Genomic DNA, 22,722 nt, shown 5'->3' on the forward strand with positions numbered 1-22,722 from the left:
TTGATACTGTTCATTTATCATGCTTTTAGCAGAGTGCCAGGAATACAGCAAATACCTACAAAACTGTTAGAATATTATCTAGCTCTGGCATTTCTACCAGGAAAAAAAAAAAAATCAAGACTAGCATATTAACCATGTATTTGGATTGCAAGAGAACTAAGTGGACCAGAAACTCCCACTTCCCCTGGGCTTAAACTCAAGCTCTTTGGCATTATAACATGATAATCTTTGATAGGCTATATTTTTTCTAATGCTTAATCATTTCAATCTTTTGTACCTTATTTTATAAGCTACTCATGAGGGTATTTCCAGAATGTTCTATTTATCCTGGTCCTCATATTCTAACAAAAACTTAACTTAGCTGTCTTGTTTTCAGTGCTAAGTACAGGAACTGCCATGCTGCTCAGGTCCATGGTCCTTCTACATCCCTGAGACTCCCCTGATTGTAGGTCATGTTTTTCTACAAAATCTAGGACAAGGGTAAAGGATGAGAATCTAAGAACACTCCAGGTTTACATTCTCAGGTTATCCCAACTCGGATATATGAAATTTTTTTAATGGATTTTTCAAATGAATTAGTGTGCACTGACTTTTTTCTTGGTTTTAAGATATAGTTACATTATAGACAATGTAATGACTACAAATTTGAAGAAAATATAAATGTGATGAACTTTGTTTACTATATCCCTTTTTTCTGTAGTAGGGATTGAATCTAGGGGCATTCTAGCATTGAGCAAAGTCTCACTAAGGTGATCAGGCTGGGCTCAAACCTGTGATCCTCAGCCTCTTGAGTAAATTGGGATTACAGATGTGCACCACCATGCCCAGTTATCATGTATCTTATGAGGCAGCCATTTCTTTTAGGTTGTTTAAAATGTCAACTTCTAAACTTTAGGGAGTGCCCATAAACACTAATAATCTAGCTTTTGGCCAGCAAGCTTCTGATAGCCAGTTTGAGGATAGATGGTAACAGAAAAATTACTTGATGAGAAATCAAAAGTCTATGGCTAGCCAGGCGTGGTGGCACATACCTATAATCCCAGGGACTTGGGAGGCTGAAACAGGAAGATCACAGGTTCAAGGCCAGCCTCAGCAACTTGATGAGGGCTTAAGGAATTTAGTGAGAAACCTGTCTCAAAATAAAAAAAAAGAAAGGGCTGGGGTTGTGGCTCAGTGATTAAGCACCCCTCAGTTCAATTCCCAGTGCCAAATCTATGTCTAGATCTGTTTTGTCACTTTAGTCCTATACATGGCTGTAGGTAGGGTATCTAATCTCTCAGAATCTCAGTTTTCCCACAGAATCATAACACTAATCTCACATATTATTGTTATGACAAGTACAGCATTATTCAAATACAAAATAACACTGCTATTTTGGTTTCCCTTTTAACTTCTAGTAATATTGTATATATAGGAAGATAGAAATGTTTTTTTTTTTTTTCTGAAAATCATTCAAAATGATGAGTAGGAACAAAAGATTAAAAGTCCTGGCCTGAATGATTTCTTGGGTCCTCTTTGTATATTAGACTTGATTTTGACTAGCTAACTTTCCTATAGATCTACTTTATTATGAACATTATAGTATTTATATATCTCAGTTGGGTCAATACAGATAAATTGCTAAGCACAGTCCTGGCAAAGAATTGTTAATTTATTGGCTTAATTATTTCAGTTTTAGAGATGACCATGATACCACTTTTTCTCTACCTCTAAAAAAAACTGGAGAATTCAGTCTCTTTATAACACAACTTCAAAATATCTTCAGAGTTTTTCTTTTTTTTTAAAATATGTACTTCTTGAATGAGGAAAAATCGTACATAAATATTTCAGTACAAATGCACTACAATTTACCACCTTGGCCCTCCTGTTTATATATAGGGTCCTAGAAACTATAACTAGATCCCATGAGTAAAGTATTTCCACAGAATCATCTATAGAAACTCCCTAAACAATTCCTGGGTCATAACTGACAATGACCAGTTCAATTATTTCCTAAGTGAAATGCCTATATTGCATACAACATGTCACTCTTCAGGTATCAGGTTCTTTGTTTACCTGTTATACTTGTCCATTTTGTCACTTACTCGCTGCTCACTTGTTTTCCTAGGTACCTACTTTGAGATCACTGAGGAACTGTGATGAACTGTTCTTAGTATCTACTCCTGAAAAACCTGGCTCCTGTTTATTATCTCTCTTCCCCTTTCTCTGAATGAGTTTCTAAACACAAAAAGGCATATTCCCGAATGATTTCCTGGGTCCTCTTTATATATTAAATTTGACTTTGACTAGCTAACTTTGCTGTACTCTGAGTAGATCTAAATAAACCTTGTGTATGATTTCTGAAAGCCTATGTAAACTGTAGCAGATGGTTTCTCTTCATTATATTTATTATTTCAGTGAATACTAGTAAATTAGACTAGTACGAATTTCCAAAAAGGTTAAAATAGCCAGCAATGTTTCTTTTAAAAGAGTTTATCAACTGGACACAATAGCACACACAATAGCACACAATCCTAGCAACTATGGGAGACTGAGGCAGGAGGATTGCAAGTTTGAGGCCAGCCTTTAGCAATTTAGCAAGACTCTGCTTCAAAATAAAAGATAAAAATCACTGAGGATGTAGCTCAGTGGTAAGGTGCCGCTGGGTTCAATCCCTAGTATAAGGAAAAAAAAAAAAGGTTTATTTACTATCCTATGATAGAAATGAGATTTTTCAAACAATAAGTATTTCCAACTAAATTCTTCCTAAGGTTAAGACAATCATCCAAATTTTCTGCACATTATTCTAAAACAGACCACTTAAAAGAACAATCTTTTCCTAAAGAGGAGCTACTCTTAATTTTCCCAGATCTTTGATGGATTCACTAGGCTAAGGAAGCAGAGTAGCTATTTTTTCATTACTATGATGTAAGAAAAATAATAGTGACAGCAGTTATGGAGTGGTGTGACCCAAGCAAAATATTTTAACTTGTTTGAGCCAGTTACTTCACCAGTGAAAACTAATTAGTGATAATAATTTTATGTTAAGAGAACTAAAATGAAATAATGCTGAGCAGCCTAGGTAAAAGCTCCATAGAAGCTTAAAGCATTATATAATATGATTTTTATCTCCATTTTGGGTGACTAATCCACATTCCCACACCTGACTCTCTGTAAGATATATGTATGGAAGTCTTATGATTATTACTTGGAAATACATAGCCAAAAGCACGAATTTATATACTTTAGTACTGATTTCATAATTTCTACAACTTTCTTTTAAAAGACAGAATTCTCAGACTTCAATAATCATAGCACTAATTTTTTTTTTTTTTTTTTTGGTTGTACACCTCTTCCCTGGTAGATGCAGCATAAAGCTACATCTTAATTGTCTCTACTTCCAATAGCTATGCAGGTATCTAGAATGGATTCAGGAAATAACTAATGGGGTGGGAGAATGGATAGATATAAAAGCAGGGTTTTCTGCTAAAGGTAAAAGCATGTGCATTCAATTAGAAGCCTTTTATTCTAATAATAGTACCACTATTCACTAACTATATGTACTTTTAAGCAAATTATTCATCCTCTGAGAGCTTCAGTTTTCTTATTTGTCAAAAAAAGATATCAAAGTCTTATTAATTTCAGAGAAGCTTTAAGGGAAAATAAAAATATAAGGGGTCATATTTGTTTCATTAATTTGGTTTTTCAAATATTTCTCTTTTACATTTGAAAAAAATTATATTTTGAACTTCATTGTGTTGCTAATTCTTTGGCTAGTTTTAGTATGAGGTTTCATTAAAGTTCTTTTCAAATATTCTTTTTTTTAAAAAACTCACAGAATGTTACATATTTATATGTTTGTGTTGTTACTACTTGTCTCACACCCCCACACTGGCAGATCTCTTTCATCTTTTTGAGATTTATACAATTCAGAGCTTCTAGTTTGTACCCTGCCTGAAGTCTGACTTTCCTGTTAATTATGGATTTTTAGGGGTGAGGAAAAGTTGTCCTTGATTGTAATGGGGACAGAGAGAATGCACAAATAAAAAGTTTTCCTGGGGCCAGGCGCAGTGGTGCTCACCTGAAACCCCAGCAGCTTGGGAGGCTAAGGCAGGAGGATCTTGAGTTCAAAGCCAGCCTCAACAAAAGCAAGGTGCTTAAGCAACTTAATGAGGCCCTGTCTCAAAATAAACAATAAAAAGGGCTGGGGATGTGACTTAGTGGTTGAGTGCCCCTGGGTTCAATCCCCAGTACCAAAAAAAAAATAAAATAAAATAAAATAAAAATTTCTGAGCATTGAATATCAAATTTTCTAAAGTTATCTGGGCTTTTTTTTATTGAGGAGGGAGGGTCAGTTATTTTTTTTAACTATTCCTCATTTTTTTTTAAACTTGGTATTTTTATCATTATTCTTTCCTAATATTGAATTATCTTTTTTTAAAAAAAACAATTTCACAAAATTTGACATAACTATTGACTAATGTATTGATTAACCAGCTGGTCACCAATTCTCAATTAAAAATTGTAATGAGGAAAAAGTTGATGCTGTTTCAAAGAACCATTTCCTTTTGAAGTACATACATTTATGTCCTTCCCCAGAGCCTTCATCTGCAGCATAGGGGTCTGCCTTGAAATACATGTACTGCATTTCTCCCCTACTCTTGCCACTCTCATCATATTCACTATCAGTTCCAGAGTCTTCTTCTGCTGTATCCCATGTCTCTTTTTTCCCTTCATTTGCTTTAGTTCTTCTGCTACTTGTGATACTGTGAGAGTCAAGTCCATTGGCCAAAGGGATCTGAGCATTATCTGCATTGCACAAAGTATCACTGCTATGACTGGAGCTAAGAATATCACTGTCCACTGAACTCGTACTCCTGTCATTATTCACATCCGAGTCTGATCGTTCTTCAGACTGAAAATTTTCTGGGTCAGAAGTCTGAATGTGCTGTTCAAGTTCTCTATTATCCACTGATGCTGAAGAGTCCCTCTCATTTAGAGGTGATTCAATGTTTTCAAAGTCACTCGTTTCAGTACTTTTGCTGCTGTCCCCATTATCTCCGTCCTGCTGTTGTTGCAGCGATAAGCTTTTGAGTTTTTCAGTGCTTTCTTCCAGAATAGCTTCCACAGACTTTAGGCTCCCTACAGGTCCTGTGACTCTTTCACAATCTTCATCCACATTACCAGAATCACCTCCAGCTTTCTGGTACGCTGTCCTTTTGGAATAAGATCCTGGGGATTGTTCAGGTAGCAAAACAAATAACCGAATAGTATTTGCATGTCGATCCAGGAGTTTCCATAAATGAGAGTCTGTAAAGGCCATCTGGTAATCTAAAGTCTCGGAACTTTCAACAAACACCTAAATAGTAAGTTAAAGAGTTACAATGTAGTTTGTTAATGATATTTTTATTCATCATTAGAATAAAATCAATATAAGGCTGTGCATAATAAATCATAAAATTGTGATGATAGTGTTTCCAAAGGATACTGCATTGTTTTGGAGACTAAAATAAAAGAAATACTAAGCTCATCAGTCTTTGCAATTAGCCATAAAACTATACCAAGATGGGCAGATATGGACAGACACAAACACATACACTTTCTTTACTGGGCTGCTCATTTATAAAAATGTTTTATATTATACATGCTGCCTTTTAGGAAGCTAAAGTTGAGCATGAATAAAGGAATATAAATAAATCCAAATTTTAAAGACATTTAATAAGCAAATGATCTGGTTTTACAACAAATAAAGCGCAAGGAAGCAAACAAACAAACAACACAAGAAATTCTATAGCTTAAGAAATACATTATGTCTTAAGAAACATATTATGAACTTTTCTTCCCCATACTTCCCTTTATTTGAAAAAAAGTTTTTTAAGATATTCACAGAAATTAGAATATGGTCTAGATAGTGTTCAAAACATTTAGATTTTTTTAGGTATATAATTATACTTATTTTTTAAAATCACATTTACTTTTTAAAAAGAGTTCTCACCCCGGAGAGATACATGTTCACATTATTAATAGATGAAAGAGATGACGCAGAGGATATTTTTCAAATAATTTAGAGGAAGTGAGTAGTTAAATACACATGAAAAAAGAGTTGATAACTGTAGAAGCTGGGTGATGGGGACATGGAAGGGCATTACTCTATAGTTTCTCTGCTTTTGTATATGTTTGAAATTTTCCATAACAAAAAGTTTAAAGAAAGGAAATGCACATACACAAAATTGGCACTATCAACAGCATTATTTTTGCATAAAATAACACTATTATTAGCTAATAAATGATACAAATCAGAACTATTAGATAATGTATTTTTAAAAAAACGACACACAGAAAAGTATTAGGATATAGGTGAATGAAAATAACATTTTAAAAATACTGAAAATGGTTAAATGAGATATAAGACTTAAGATGCACTAAGATGAATGAGACTGGAAAATGTGATAAATCCAAAATGATAATATTCTGTATAGTAGGTTTGCCTTTAGCTTTCAGTATAAAGAACTATCTTTTTGGAAGAAGCCAAGGATGAACAAAATTGAGAAGACATAATCATTGTAAGTAGATTCAGTCATTAAGCCTTCAACAAAGAGGCAGGACTAATCTGAGGCTTGAAAAACAAATGTATAGAGAGAAGAAATAACACTCCAGGTAGTGGTGCACACAGAGAGGAGACACACACAGAAAGAATTGATTCAAAGGAGAGAAAGAAGCCTGATTGAACCTGACTACTAAGGAAGGTAATTATTGGGAGGAAGTACAAATTATAAAGGTCAGGTCCAGACACATGGTGGACAGCTCAGGAGGTCAAGTGTATAACACTGAACTTCATTTCACTTATTATCAGCAAAGAAAATAGTAATAAAGATAAAAAAGGACATACCTTGTTACTTCTGAAAAAACCTTCAGCTTTCAGGGTTTTACTGGGAACACTGAGAAGACGCAAATCATTATAGCAGCGTTCCAGTACTATTCTCATGGTCTCAGCAGGTAAATGGATGGCCTACAATGAAAGTAATTTCATAAAAATGTACTCTTTCAAAAGTACTTTTGCTTGATGTAGAAAGTTCTTACAAACATCAGAGAGAAAATAAAGAGAAAAATAATTTTGGCAGAGGATTTAAAATTTTTGGAGAATCTAAGGAAAAAATTACTAGTTATATCCATTAATTAAGATATGAATTAGAAAAACAAAGTATCTCTTGTAAATGTACGCTCTGATTTTAAAGGCAGGATTTTTTTGCTAAAGATTCTACTCCTCTCACACATCATGTAGAGGAGGTGATGTGATTCTAAAGGCAGTGAATAACTGACTTTGAGAGTTGATGTCAAACCAACAGTTAAAATATCTTGGTTTTTTGATAGGCCCTGCTATATATTATAAATAAATTGTTGATGCTTTTACTAAATCAGTTTTAATCTGTTGAAAATGGGATTAATACTAAGTTATTCTGAAATTCCACATCCTTAATTTTTGCAGTAATTTTATCAATTTCAGATAAAATGAGCAAATAAAAATAATTTATTTAAAAACAATTTGTTTTCAATACAACTAATGGTGTCAGCTATGAACATCAAATTCTCAGGCAGCTTCATTATATTTTGAAACAGTATATTTAATGTGGGGTACAGTGGCATACACCTGTAATTCCAGCAGGTGAGGTAGAAGGATCACAAGTTATAGACCAGTCTCAGCAATTTAGTGAGTCCCTGTCTCAAAGTAAAAATTAAAAAGGATTGAGGGTGTGGCTCAGTGGTAATATACCCCTGTATACAATCCTCACTATTAGAAAACAAAAACAAAAAGAAACAATATTTGCTAGCACAATGTCCTTTGACTACATTTCTTTTCCTCTTCTTCTTCTTTTTTTTGGCACTGGGGATTGAATCCGGGGGCACTTAAGCACTGACCACATCTCCAGCCCTTTTTTGTATTTTATTTAGAGACAGGGTCTCACTGAGTTACCCAGGACTTCACTGAATTGCTGAGGCTGACTGTGATCTTCCTGCCTCAGCCTCCGGAGCTGCTAGGATCACAGGCTGCGTGACCCCGCAGTGCTACATTTATTTCTTAAACATATTTTTCCTTAAGAAGATTATTAGCTTCATCAGGGAAGGAATCAGTACATTATATGTGTATGTGTTTGTATCCTATGTGAGTGCTTATACTCCTGACTAAACTGAAATTCTTTACATCTAGCATTTGTATTGTTTAAATGAAGAGCAATTATATTAACATAGTATGAATTTATTAGCAATTTAATCATAAAAAATATAATTTTGCAACATCGTTTGTCTCCTGAATATTATTACTTTGTAAAAAGTGTTAGAAGTCATTGTTTTGTGTTTAACATAATAACTGCCACCAATTCTTATAATATTTACAATTTTTTTCATACAAAGCACTTATTTTTTAATGTTTATGGCAACCCTGCTATACTGGTATTAAACCCCCATATAATGAGATAAAAGATAAATGGCTGAAAACCAGACTCAATTTCCTAATTTTCAATTACTGAACAATTTTCACTACGCGAGTTGGAGAACCCTGTAAAATTTTGCCTGCTCGTGTGTTCAAGGTTCTATAGTGTACACGACGCTTGAAAACACAGTAACGGTTTGTCTGAAGTAGACTAGCCCATTCCCCAAAGAAATTTAAATGTTTTTCAAAAATCTGGAACAAGACTATGTTCTCTATCACCAACTTGCATAATGGGACCAATATTTAACTCATCCCCTTCCCTGTCGAGTCTGCTTCCCCACCTCACTCCTCTATTGCTATTAATATATCATTACCTTTCTGTCACCCAAATTTGAAGCTTTTCAGGGTCTCTGTACTCCTGTTTTACATCAACTTTCACCAATTAAAAGTCCTACAGAGTCTATTTACATAATCACTCTCACAATCTATCATAAGCTCTACTTTCTCTCATTTCCAGCCATATGCCTTCAACTGAATTATTTCAACAGCTTCCTCATCCCCATTTCTGACTCTCCTTCAATCCATCTGAATCACCGGTCTACTGTCAGCAGACTTTTCAATCTATAACACAGATCTGTTCATACTACTGTTGTACTTAAAAAAGAAAACAAATAAAAAAAATCTACTCTCTATTGCCTGCACCAAAAGGGAGCCCAAATTTTCACTATTCCTGTTTAAAGCCTCCCATTAAATAACTGAATTTACATCTCCAGGCCTGCTTCACAATGATCCACCCAAAGCTCACAAAGTCATGGTTATGTGTATTTGCTTCATGCTTTTTTGCCTCCATACTTGGTTCAATCTGTTCCTTCTATCTGAAATGTCCTTTCCTACTAGAGTTGTGCCCTAACTATAAAAACTGCCTCTTAAGGTAGAGCCTACATTTTACTTATAACTATCACACAGTGCCTCCAGCAGGCCCTCAAAAGACATTCACTGACCAATTTTAAAACTTACCTTTGAAATCAGTTGTTTGAACTCTGTAACTGTTTGATTTAAGTAAGCTCGAACAGTTATGGGAGCTGCTACAGTTTCTGCCTTTAGATCAACAACATGAACTTTCACCATCACTTCTGTCACATGTGAAGATACAAAAACATAATTGGAGGTTATTTTTTAAATCTATTTCATATGAGCACTACATTCTTAATGTGTTTCTAATAGATGAGTGCGTGCTAACAGTGTTAAAACAGTGTTTTTAAAAACAGTGTTTTTAATTAAGAGAGTATTTTCTAATTACCAATATATAAATGTACTTTATACACATAACACATGTTTAAAACTTCTTCACAATTTATCACAATACAAGCAAAGAGACACAAGGAAATGAGGCTAGTTAAAAAGTTCTCTTAGATTTCTTTAAAAATAGCAGTCTTCACTACGAAGTATTACTTTTGCCCTCTGCACTATACATTACCTACAAAAGTAAAATGTGATTTTTAAAAATGTATGGCTTTATTTCGTTCCTAAACATAACTATTGACAAATTTATTAAGCACATTATTAAAAATCACTGTGGATGGGAATGCAAATTGGTGCAACCAATATGGAAAGCAGTATGGAGATTCCTCAGAAAACTTGGAATGGAACCACCATTTGACTCAGCTATCCCACTCCTCGGTTTACACCCAAAGGACTTAAAATTAGCATCCTACAGTGACACAGCCATATCAATGTCTATAGCAGCTCAATTTACAATAGCTAAACTATGAAATCAAACTAGATGCCCTTCAACAGATGAATGGATAAAGAAAATGTGGTGCATATACACAATGGAATATTATTCAGCCTTACATAAGAATGAAATTATGGCATTTACAGATAAATGGATGGAACTAGAGAATATTATATTAAGAGAATATTTATCATGCTAAGAGAAATAAGCCAAACTCCAAAACCCAAAGGCCAAATGTTTTCTCTGATAAGCAGACACTGATCCATAGTGGGGCGTGGGGGGCAGATAGAAGAATGAAGGAACTCTGGATTATACAGAGGGGAGTAAGGGAAGGGTAGGAAGTGTGGGGATGGGAAGGATGGTGGAAAGTGATGGACATTATTTCCTATATACATGTATAATCATACTCCAGGTGTGACTGTACCATGTACAGCCACAGAAGAAGAAATTGTGCTCCATTTATGTACAATGTGTCAAAATGCATTCTACTGTCATGTATAACTAATTAGAATAAATTTTTAAAAATGGGAAGGGGAGAGAATGGAAGGGAAAAGTGAGGATTATTAATTGAAATCAACTTCTAAAGCTCCAAATACAGAACAAAAACCATAGCACTAAATAAATATAAATATATTATATATGTAAATATATAAATATAATATATATAAATAAATATGAATATAAATATCTAGAGACTGCAAAACAAATACTATAGGGGACATATATATAGAATCCCAGTGGCTTTTAAACAGCTTTCATTAAACCATTTATGACTTTGCTCATAATCAAAGTCCTCCTTTCCTCTCCTCCTTTTCCTCTATAACACATGGAAAATTCTGCACACAAAAAAAACTAGTCTGATTTATCTGTTTTGTTACTTAAATCCTTCACATTACACTTTAGTTGTGCTTTCTCTTATATTTTTAGGAGATCATGTTTATAACCAAACTTTTACTTTATTGGAAAACAAATGATTTTCAAGTACTATATTTAATAGTTACTTTGTTTTGACCTCATGTCAATGCTCAGATTTTCCCCCATGTTGCTAAATCTAAATGATAAAACAGACTTCATGATAATTAGTGAATAATAGAAATTACTTTATACATTTATAATTCGTAGTTACATTCTCAGTTCTTTTTTTTAATTGATTTTATTGCTGACTCATGGTATCCTTTAATTGCATCCTTTTTTCTATCTAGTTAAGAAAGTTCTTCAGGGGAATGCTACAGAATGAGCAGAGTTCAACTGCAAAAGGCACCAAGTTTTCAAAAATAAAATTTCCCCCCATGAGAGAAAGATGGATTCCATGGAAAGAAGAGCCTTCATAAAATAGGAAGACCTGCTGGATCCACAGAGGAACAGAATATGAAAGGGCACAATAAGATTTCTAAGTTCAACTTTCAGGCATAAAAATTAGAGAACACAAATCTGAATTTTGACTTCCCACTGATGGACAGGAGTTAGGGTCGAGATACAACAGTAAGAATTTTGTAAAATTATGCTTGGATTTTTCCTCCTATTTATTATGCTTTACATACAGTTTTCTAGTAAGAAAACTGTGGAAATGAGGAAGACCATGTAACTCTTTAGGGACTACTCTGGAGAGAGTAGGGGCATTATACTTTGCTTTCCAAGTCATTCTCAAAGAAAAGGGCAAATGTGCTAAGGGAATATGACAGAATTCATGAAAAGAGCAAAAAGCCTCCCAGGGTCTGTAGAAAGAGATTGGAAATATGGACAGTGATAGGGTTAGGAATCCACCTCTTCCAAAAAGACACTAAAAACAGAGACGTTCTGGCAATAAGTTTCTTTGAAGCAAGGAAAAGAGAATGAGGTAAGAGGAAGAGTGAGATCCTCCTAAGAGATTAGCTGCTAATTTCAGGGATTTATGGCATATAGGATTACTCAGTACCAAATGATTCAGTACTACAAAATAGAGAAGAAAAATCCCATTGCAGACTTCTTGCTGATGTTATTCATTTCCAAGCTTATTGCTAACTACTTCAATTATTCTAAATGTTAAGAATATACTTAAAGGTTTAAATTATATCTATTTCTACAAACAGAACATTTTCTTGTGAAAAATTTAAATCCAGTACAACTAAAAATAGCATAAGATTGCTTACCTCCAGGTTTATAAGACTGGAAAACTTGATCAGGCTTTCTTGTCTCCAGAAGTAGATCAAACATATACGTTGACTTGACTCCACCTAGAAGAAGTCCCATTGGTGTATCTTCTTCTCCTTCATATGATCGTTCTAGATAATCATGAAACTCATCATATTTAACAAGGCGACAGCAATCCAAGGGTATTACCTCTTCTAAATCCATCATCTAAAAGAAAACAACCCAAGCAAGAGAAAAAAAATAATAGTGTTTAGTCCTGTGTGTGATAATCCGATTAGTCAATAGTCTTAACAAGATCTATGTAGTTATGATTTGAATCAAAGACATCAAAGCTATGGAGACAACTTAAATGTGATTTTTAAATGACCATGTTTCAAATCATATACTATGCACTAACATTTTAAAGACTTTTATTTATTTATTTTAAGAAAAAGGAAAAAGAAGTTTTATTGCTTTGCTAGCGAATAAGAAACACAGGGACTCCTGTCCCAGAGTCTGTGATTCTCCCCATCAGGAGAGGGTTGTATCTTCCCCCCAAGAGTCAAGGACCAAACTCTGCCTTGAGCCAGCTAGGCAAGCGCTCTGCCACTGAGCTAAATAATCCCCAACCCCTGAATAGAGGATTTTTAAAAAGATGATTCAAAAGCTACATTCCACATGTCCTCAATAAAGACTTTTTATATGAAAAAATTAACATTCTAAACTTTAGATGGACTCAAAATCAATATATTACAATCTACTGTTCTGTAATTACTAAACACAATGGGAGAACAACAACCAAGTAGAACAAGCATCTTTGGTTTTTTGATCCAATATATAACAGAATTGATAACTTGACTATCTAGTAAACATTATAAAGATTATGGTTTCTCTGTATGGAAATGGAAGGAGACCCTCATTGTTACACAGAATTACATATAAGAGATGGTGAGGGGAAAGGGGAAAAAAAAAAACAAGGGAGAGAATTGAACAACAGCTGATGGGGTAGAGAGGGAAGATGGGAGGGAAGGGGAGGGGGGATAGTAGGGGATAGGAAAGGTAGCAGAATACAACAGTCACTAATATGGCATTATGTAAAAATGTGGATGTGTAACCAATGTGATTCTGCAACTTGTATTTGGGGTAAAAATAGGAGTTCATAACCCACTTGAATCAAATGTATGAAAGATGATATGTCTTGAGTTATGTAATGTTTTGAACAACCAATAATAAAAAAAAAAGGTTATGGTTTCTATTTCTTCCAAGAGTTATCCATTCCTCTATGGACATAACCTTTACTATCAGTCTCCAGAACACCTACAAAGCATAGTGAAAACTGCATTTATAGATGTTCCTCTAGCTCATGTCACTAGTAGATAATGTACCCTGGAGGCAACATCTCATGAATGGGAAACGAGCCTTCTGGAGAAACATAGTAGAACTGCTAAGAAGTATTCAATGTCCATGAAGGGGTTGTGATTATGACCGTAAAGGATCTGAAAGCCTTAGTGTGTACCCCTTGATCTCTATTTCACTACCTCCCACCCCCAGAGAAGCAGCTCTATTTTGAGTATATAAGATTGATCTCTCTTTTCTGTTTGACTCTTTATGAACTTTTACGTCCTACTTTCGAGATAAATATTTTTTCCTCCTATATTAAACAATGGATGAACTATCCTTACTGCTATAACACTAATTGAACTTACTCTGTAAAACTGTATTTTGTTAAGTTATTTTTTCCACTTTAGTCTAATTTGGTTTTACCCCTGTTTTACAGGGATGATGCTTAAGTCCAACACTAGGTTTAAAGGATTTCGCTACAATGAGGTAAATCCAGAGCCATCCATCCATCTTATTGTTTATTCCTTCACTTACTCATTTACATACCCACCCAATTTGGACTCTAATATATACCAGGCAAGTATCAGAAATGAAATGATGAGCAAAACCAGAATAGTATTCGCTTTTCATGTGCTTACAGTCTAGAGAAGAACAGTGATATTAATTAAAATAGCCACACAACAAAATGTAAAAATTTCGACATTGGTAAACACTTTATAAGACCAGGTATATAATACAAACAGTTCTCAAATTTTAATATACCTAAGAATCCCCTGGGATACCTGTCTAAAATGCATTATTCCCAAGTTGAACACAGAAATTCTGATTCATTTGTAAAAATTAGCATTTTTAAATAAGAACATTATTTTTATTGTGATTCTGATACAGGTTATACACTGGCTCACACTTTGAGAAAAGGATCAGCTATCTTGTGAGCTGTTTTTAGTTGTCTAACTAATCATACATATAAAATATACAAAATGATAAAGTATAGAATTTTTCTCCAGGTAATGAATGCCTAACTTTAGTTAAGTTCTATTAGGTTTTTATAGAAAAGGGAAATTTTTCATTTGTAAAGAACTACAAATGATATTTTGAATGATCTGGTAAGAGGGCTTCTCTATACCTTTCCAACCCCACAAGTAACTTTTCATAATTCTTAGAACAAAATGTAATATCATTCCTATAAGATATCATAATTTATTTTGTTATTCTGTGCTCTAATTCAAGATAACGTAAACACAGTACTCCTTCTTTTTGTTTCTTGAACATGCCAAGCACTTCCTTTACCTCAGAGCTTTATGCATGCTGCCTTCTCTACTTAGAATAATGTTCCCCAAATATCTCTATGCTGGTTAAGATCTCAGAATAAATTATTTCAATATACTATTGATTTAGCTTATAAAAAATAAAATCAACACAAATTGGGATGTTTAAATACTATTTTTTGGGCTGGGGATGTGGCTCAAGCGGTAGCGCGCTCGCCTGGCGTTCGTGCGGCCCGGGTTCGATCCTCAGCACCACATACCAACAAAGATGTTGTGTCTGCCGAGAACTAAAAAATAAATATTAAAAATTCTCTCTCTTCACTTATTAACAATCACAATAATTCCAAACATGAATAAATGACTTAAAAATAAAAAAAAATTAAAAAAAAATACTATTTTTTTCTAATGTGCTACAAACCCCATGTGGGTAGTAGCCATCTTTTTCCGGTATCTCTAATGCTTCATATACTAGCTACTTAATAAATAGCTGCTAAATGACTGGAAAGAACAAATAAATATTTTGTTTTTAATTATAATTAACTGGCTTTCAGAGTGAGGAAGTTCTCAAAATCAATTGAGTATATTTTCCAAAGAAGAATAAAAGAGATATATTTGACAAAGGTGCTAAAAGCATGCAATGGAGAAAAGATAGCATCTTTAACAAATGGTGCTGGGAAAACTGGAAATTCATATGCAACAAAATGAATCTGAATCCCTTTCTCTTGCCATGTACAAAAGTTAACTCAAAATGGATCAAGGAGCTTGATAACAAAACAGAGACTCTGCGCCTGATAGAAGAAAAAGTTGGCTCTAATCTACATATTGTGGGGTTGGGCTCCAAATTCCTTAACAGGACACCCATAGCGCAAGAATTAAAAATAAGAATCAACAAATGGGACTTACTCAAATTAAAAAGTTTTTTCTCAGCAAGAGAAACAATAAGAGAGGTAAATAGGGAGCCTACATCCTGGGAACAAATTTTTACTCCTCACACTTCAGATAGAGCCCTAATATCCAGAGTATACAAAGAACTCAAAAAGTTAAACAATAAGAAAACAACCCAATCAACAAATGGGCCAAGGACCTGAACAGACACTTCTAAGAGGAGGACATACAATCAATCAACAAGTACATGAAAAAATGCTCACCATCTCTAGCAGTCAGAGAAATGCAAATTAAAACCACCCTAAGATACCATCTCACTCCAGTAAGATTGGCAGTCATTATGAAGTCAAACAACAACAAGTGCTGGTAAGGATGTGGGGAAAAGAGTACACTTGTACTTTGCTGGTGGGACTGCAAATTGGTGCGGCCAATTTGGAAAACAGTATGGAGATACCTCAGAAAGCTGGGAATGGAACCACCATTTGACCCAGGTATTCCCCTTCTCGGACTATTCCCCTAAGACCTTAAAAGAGCGTATTATAGGGATACAGCTACATCGATGTTAATAGCAGCACAATTCACAATAGCTAGACTGTGGAACCAACCCAGATGCCCTTCAATAGATGAATGGATTTAAAAAATGTGGCATTTATACACAATGGAGTATTACTCAGCACTAAAAAATGACAAAATCATGGCATTTGCAGGGAAATGGATGGCATTAGAGCAGATTATGCTAAGTAAAGCCAGCCAATCCCTAAAAAACAAATGCCAAATGTCTTCTTTGATATAGGGAGGGCAACTAAGAATAGAGCAACTAAGAATAGAGAGGATCACCATTAAACAGGGATGAGAGGCGGGAGGGAAAGGGAGAGAGAAGGGAAATTGCATGGAAATGGAAGGAGACCCTCACTGTTATACAAAATTACATATAAGAGGAAGTGAGGGGAAAGGGAAAAAAAACCAAGAGAGAGAAATGAATTGTAGTAGATGGGGTAGAGACAGAAGACGGGAGGGGAGGGGAGGGGAGGGGGGATAGTAGAGTATAGGAAGGGCAGCAGAATACAACATACACTAGTATGGCAGTATGTAAAAAAGTGGATGTGTAACTGATGTGATTCTGCAATCTGTATACGGGGTAAAAATGGGAGTTCATAATCCACTTGAATCAAATGTATGAAATACGATATGTCAAGAGCTTTGTAATGTTTTGAACAACTAATAATAAAAAAAAGAAAAAAAAGAAGAAGAAAAGAGGACTGAATTAACGGGCTATAAATTTATTGCAAGATCTTACATTACTACTAACTATAATAAAAATTTAGGAAATTATAATGTTATATAAGTTTATCAATAATTAAATGCAATGAATAGTAAATAACAATTATTTAAAGTGAAAAATACAAAGATAAATAAATGCAACTAAACATACCTTATAAGCCATTTCTACTGCTTCCTTTAATGTCTTATCCTTATGAACCTCCAATTTATTTTCCATCATTACTTGTTTTATAGGATGTGAACAGAATAATTTTATCTAGAAAATGTAAAATATCATTAACTTAGGATCAAGAGTCAAAGCTTAATTGTTTTATAGATAGCATTTTTCCTAATGTCAAAATACTGCCATTAAAAAAAAAATCTAATCTGGCTCATTCTCTTTATATCCATACTTCTCACTAATTGCAGTAACTCTCTCTTTCTTTTTTTGGTATTGGGGATTCAACCGAGGGGGTGCTTAACCATGGAGCCACATCCCCAGCCTTTTTTATTTTTTATTTGAGACAGGGTCTTGCTAAGTTCCTTAGAGCCTTGCTAAATTACTGAAGCTGGCCTTAAACTTGTGATCCTCCTGTCTCAGCCTCCCAAGTCCCTGGGATTACAGGTGTGAGGACTGTGCTCCGCTGAGACTATATCTTAAAATAATTAAAAATGTTAATTTTAAACATTGTATACTTCTTTGTAAGTATGTATCATAATCATTCTAATTCTAAGTAATAATCATTCCTCTAATGATAAATATTCAGGTTGTTTTCAATGATAAAATATCCTCTATGATAAATGTATGGGTCGTTTCCAATTTTGGAAAATACTGAGATGAATATGCTTCTAGTCATGAAGTATCATCATTTTATTAGGTAATATTTCTATAAGATAAATTATATAAAAGAATGTGAATTTGCTTAAGGTTCTTGATAAATACTATTCATAAAAATTTTAACAATTTTTTAGCAGCATATGAGAATGCTCACCTCTCTGCAGCTTCACCAGCACCAAGCACTGTCATTATGTTACTGAGTTTTTATATATCAAATCAAATCAAATCAATTTTGGTTTTATAGTAGAGTTGGTACTATTTAATATATAAGTGTAGATTCAATCAAATGAGTAAGTTATGAGAACTATTAAGCAAATTTAAATAACACTTTTCAATTAAAAGTAAAATTGATGGAATCTAACCTTGCATGTATTACGCTCAATTTCCCGTTGTCTCTTTTCTTGCTCTTCCAATTCTCTCTCTCTCTGCACCAAGTTTTTAATGTGTTCTGGGTATTCATCCACTTCTAGAAATTCTATCCATAATAAAAACAGGATAAGACAGTGTCAATGAAATTGGGATTCTTTTGTTCATGCTTTTCTACTATGCTCCCTGTCATATCCTATTACTCTGTACTCATGGAAATGTATTTCAGTTACATTCTTTCCTCAACTTGGAACACAAGCTTATTCTAGGCAAAGATGAAGAGGTATTGCTAGTCAGGCTCATATTTTAAAAAGCCACATATTCATCGAAAATGGCTTCTGACTCCAGGAGACCTTGAGCATGTAAACTAAGATTTTAGAGTGAAAAAGCCCCTCTAAAATTCAAAAACAAAACCATTTCTAATTTCAAATTGTGCCATCACCATCGAATTGTGTGACCTTGGGCAAGTTTATGTCTCCAGACTCAGGTTTCTTTACACCTGAATAGCATCTACCCCACACAATTATTGTCTGGGAGAAAATAAAATTTGATAAATGCCACTGCTATTGTAGTTGCTACTACTACAAATACTACCTATTTGTTATTATTCTGCACTAGTATTATCTTTCCTTTGTCCTTGAAGTAATCTTTTAGTTGCTTTCTAACCAAATAAGGCTGAGTGACAAAACTGATAACTTCATCTATTACATTCCTCTCTGGATACTGTCATTTGAAAAATAACCAGTTAAAAGAAAACAGAATACACAAAAATTATTACAAAGACCTATATACAAATTATTTTTTAAGGAAGCTTTTATAACAATTTTAACTTCACATGTAACTCAAAGTAATAATACAAGTATCATTAAATAAGGAGAACAATTGATACCAAAGGATCATGTCTCCATAAAAGGTAAAAATGCAATGGTTTTAGAAATGAGTTATAAATTTAAAATTATTCACTATATGGCATATAGCGCCCTCTGGTGCTTTATAACAAAACTAGAGCTTGGGGAGTAAAGGCTGGATCTATACATAAATTACAAAACTGGGTCAGCCTCCAGGTAGCTTGACCTGGAACAAGTTAGTCTTTGATGTACAGTCTCTTTATGATATAATAAGAATGATTACTTGTGTTCTTAAAACTCACTAAATAGTAAAGTCTACATTAAATTGTTTAATAGTTACTGTATGACAGATCCTAGAATATACTTTTGGTAGAAAGATTATTAAGTTCTAAGCCTTCTATCAGCTGACTCCACAATTTGATGAGGGCTCACAAAAATGTGAACAAAAACACTGTAATGCTAAAGATTCACTAACAGTATGACAGTTTCTAAAAAAAATATGTTGAAATCAAAGGCAGTGATTGTTTTTAATTATAAAATGAATATGGGCAAACACTTCATCTCTATATGTATCTACATATTCATACACAACCCTGTTAACAATATTGCATGAAGCAGTCAAAATTAGCAAGAAAAAACAAGAACTGTAATTTTAAAAGCAATTATTACCAATAAGTAAAAAAACAAAAAACAAACAAACAAAAGTATACTTTATATTTAGAATTATTTCTGGGATTCTTACTAACATTAAAATGTATTAAATGAGAAATTATACCCCATTTGATTCAAATGTATGATATGTCAAGATCATTGTAGTGTCATGAGTAACTAATAAAAAAAATGTAATAAAGGATGCATATTAGAGTCATACAAACTTACTTGCTTTTTAATAAAATAAGCAGAGATACTTCATTCTAGTTCCCAAAAATGTTTCTAGAGTGTTTCAGGTCATCTAGGGATTCCATTTGTTAGATACTAACAAACCCCAAAAGCTTGAAATTGAAAAAAATAATGGCTAAATTTGAGTTTTTATCACATGTAAGATATGAAGCTAAATTCTTAAAATGTTATTTCATTTTTATAACAACCACACAAAATGCTTTTATTAATGCATTTGACAGATGTGTAAAGAAAGATTTTAGAATGGTTAAATAACTTGCTCTAGGACATGCAGCTGGTTGAGTCCTACACAGGACTGGAATTATTATCACTGTACCAAAGTGCACATAATTCAAACTTACTACAAAAATAAATATCCAATTTATTTAAGGAAAAATAAGTGTAACCTTGTTGCTTAATATAATTAAAAAATTTCAATTTTTTCCAACTGTTTTTATCAGTTACTTTTAAAAAGTCTTTATAATTCTTTCAAGTATTTTAAAAAACCTATTGTTCTATCATTTAAAAATGGTTATGTGGGTTTACAAAACTTGTAAAAGAAATGAGTTTATACTATAATTAAAATCAAGTCAAATAACTGTAAGTTAACATACTTGCATTTCTTGTTGGATCCTTCAGTCTATATATCAGCATATATGCATTTGTGGAACTAGTAGAAACATAAAAAAGATTAATAGGGACAAAAAAGTAACAAATATTCATTTAAAATTGTGGGTTTTTTAATTTCAAACAATCACAAAGCCATACCACTATTCAGATACATTAAAATTTAAAATATTCCAGAAAGAGGAAAGTCTACATTTTTTTAATGACATATTTATGAAAAAATTCTTTATCTCTTCTTGGTAACATAGTAAAGTGTTCAACAAAGCCATGTACTGAAATGAGAACTGTCAGTCAGCAAAATTTTTTTCTGGAAGGAGCCAGAAAGAAAAACCCTTAGGCTTTGTAGGCCAGGTGGTCTGTGTTATAACTACTCGGAATATGTTCTTGTAGTATGAAAGCAACAACACAACCTATATAAACAAAAGACAATGTCAGTATTCCAATAAATTTTATTTCTAAAATCTGGAGAAGGGCTGAATTTGGCCCATGGGCTGTGGTTTACAACCCAGGGGTTAATATTTGAGAACAAATACTTGGAGAAGCTAGAATTAATTTAAACTTATGAACACTAAAAATTACCTTGCAAAAGCACTGGAATAATATCCTCTGCTTCCTGAAGATCCACCATGTGTTTTCTTAATGTCTTCTTGTGTTATCTAAAAAGTTGTTATATTATTTTGTTTTGTAAAATCTATGGCACCATTAAATTAAGGCCAATATATAATCCAATCTATTAATTAGAGAGTTAAATGCTACCCAGATCCTCAAGAGGAACTAGATATCAATTAAAAAGGAACTAGATATCAATTTAAAAATTTAATGATAATTAGTGGCTGTTTACCAGCCAGTCAGTTCTAGTGTTCCTAAAGACATATGAAGCACAAGGAACACATGAGAAGGCTCAGGGCAAAATTAGTAGTCTATCTTGGGAAACATTCACAAGCTCAAACAAAACAAAGAACTACAAAGCAAAAGCAAGAAATTTACTGAAAATGAAAAACTTATTTGAAGCAGGTCTTGAGATAACATCATTATACAGATATTTCCATTTTAAATAAACCCTATTGTTGGTTAGAAATACCCCTACTCCTGCCTTTCAGAGCACTAATCTGAAAGGACGCCTTACCCGGCTAACATGTTGATCATTGAAGCTGTACCACTGTTCATCACTGAACGACTTTATACAAGCATAATAATGACCACCAGCAGCACTCCCCGAATGAACCATAACAGAGAAAAGCTCATAGATCAAGGAATTCTGAGGAAAAAACACAAAAGTAATTCAGAGAGGAAAACCACAAAACCCTTATTTGACTATTTCCTTATCTCTATTAACATATAGAGATATTGATATTGTCTTACCTATCATAGGTTAACTCTTCCCTAAGATAAAATTAAAATGACAAGTCACCAAAAAATTTTATATCTCACAAATTTTACTCGGTGTATTCCTTCACATTTTAATTTTATGATAACCTTTGGAACTATATTTATCTATAAATATAAACTTAGGTAAAAAATTAAAGAACATTCTGAAATTAGAAGCACCAGCTAAATACAATTTTTAACCTGCACAGTGAACATCAAGAAATCTCATATGAAATACTGGTTTTTTATTCAAATAAGATTCTATTTCCTTTACAAAAGAGCTAAGAGCTATAATTATTTGGAACATTTTCTAATGTATTTATGTAGTATCTGTGATAGAATGATCTGTTAATCTGACATCTCTCCCTTATATTAAGAATGAATTCTGAATTCTATCATATCTATAATAAAATTATTTCTTAACAATGTCCTCTTCAGTTAACAATTCTTCACAGAAAGACAGACTATTAAAGCAGTGTTGAAGTTGTTTTTGAAAGAAAATAGAAATAAAGGGATTTATTTTAAAAATAAGAGATGATTTACAAACGAATTGCCTTATATTTATGGCTATCATTTCTTTCAGCAGCCCAGACACTTCACAGGTCCAAAGATACTTGGAGATACTACAGATCTTGCAGACCAGTAATTCTTTTACAAAAGGGACAGGGAGGAAGATGGAAATAAAAGGAAAGTAAAAAGGTTAAAAAGGCAATTTGATATGAGAAGATTCCCCAGCTGCTACCAAGCGAATTTTTTTTTTAAAGTTCTTTTTAGATATACATGATAAAAGT

General features: G+C 33.4%; 1 protein-coding gene across 4 annotated transcripts in view; it reads right to left on the reverse strand.

Moving 5' to 3' along the window:
- Positions 1-22,722, reverse strand: part of Usp47 (ubiquitin specific peptidase 47) — a 105,600-nt gene that overhangs the window by 9,086 nt on the left and 73,792 nt on the right. For all 4 annotated transcript variants that reach the window (XM_026395905.2, XM_026395903.2, XM_026395902.2 and 1 more), the window contains 9 exons: positions 21,690-21,821; positions 21,143-21,219; positions 20,551-20,606; positions 18,206-18,318; positions 17,178-17,282; positions 12,272-12,479; positions 9,425-9,540; positions 6,869-6,988; positions 4,561-5,338 (listed from right to left, as the gene is read on the reverse strand). In XM_026395905.2, coding sequence (XP_026251690.2) covers positions 4,561-5,338; positions 6,869-6,988; positions 9,425-9,540; positions 12,272-12,479; positions 17,178-17,282; positions 18,206-18,318; positions 20,551-20,606; positions 21,143-21,219; positions 21,690-21,821 — 1,705 coding nt within the window. The remainder of the gene's footprint in view (positions 1-4,560; positions 5,339-6,868; positions 6,989-9,424; positions 9,541-12,271; positions 12,480-17,177; positions 17,283-18,205; positions 18,319-20,550; positions 20,607-21,142; positions 21,220-21,689; positions 21,822-22,722) is intronic.

The sequence above is a fragment of the Urocitellus parryii genome, chromosome 4 (assembly GCF_045843805.1).
Source record: "Urocitellus parryii isolate mUroPar1 chromosome 4, mUroPar1.hap1, whole genome shotgun sequence".
Classification (NCBI taxonomy): domain Eukaryota; kingdom Metazoa; phylum Chordata; class Mammalia; order Rodentia; family Sciuridae; genus Urocitellus; species Urocitellus parryii.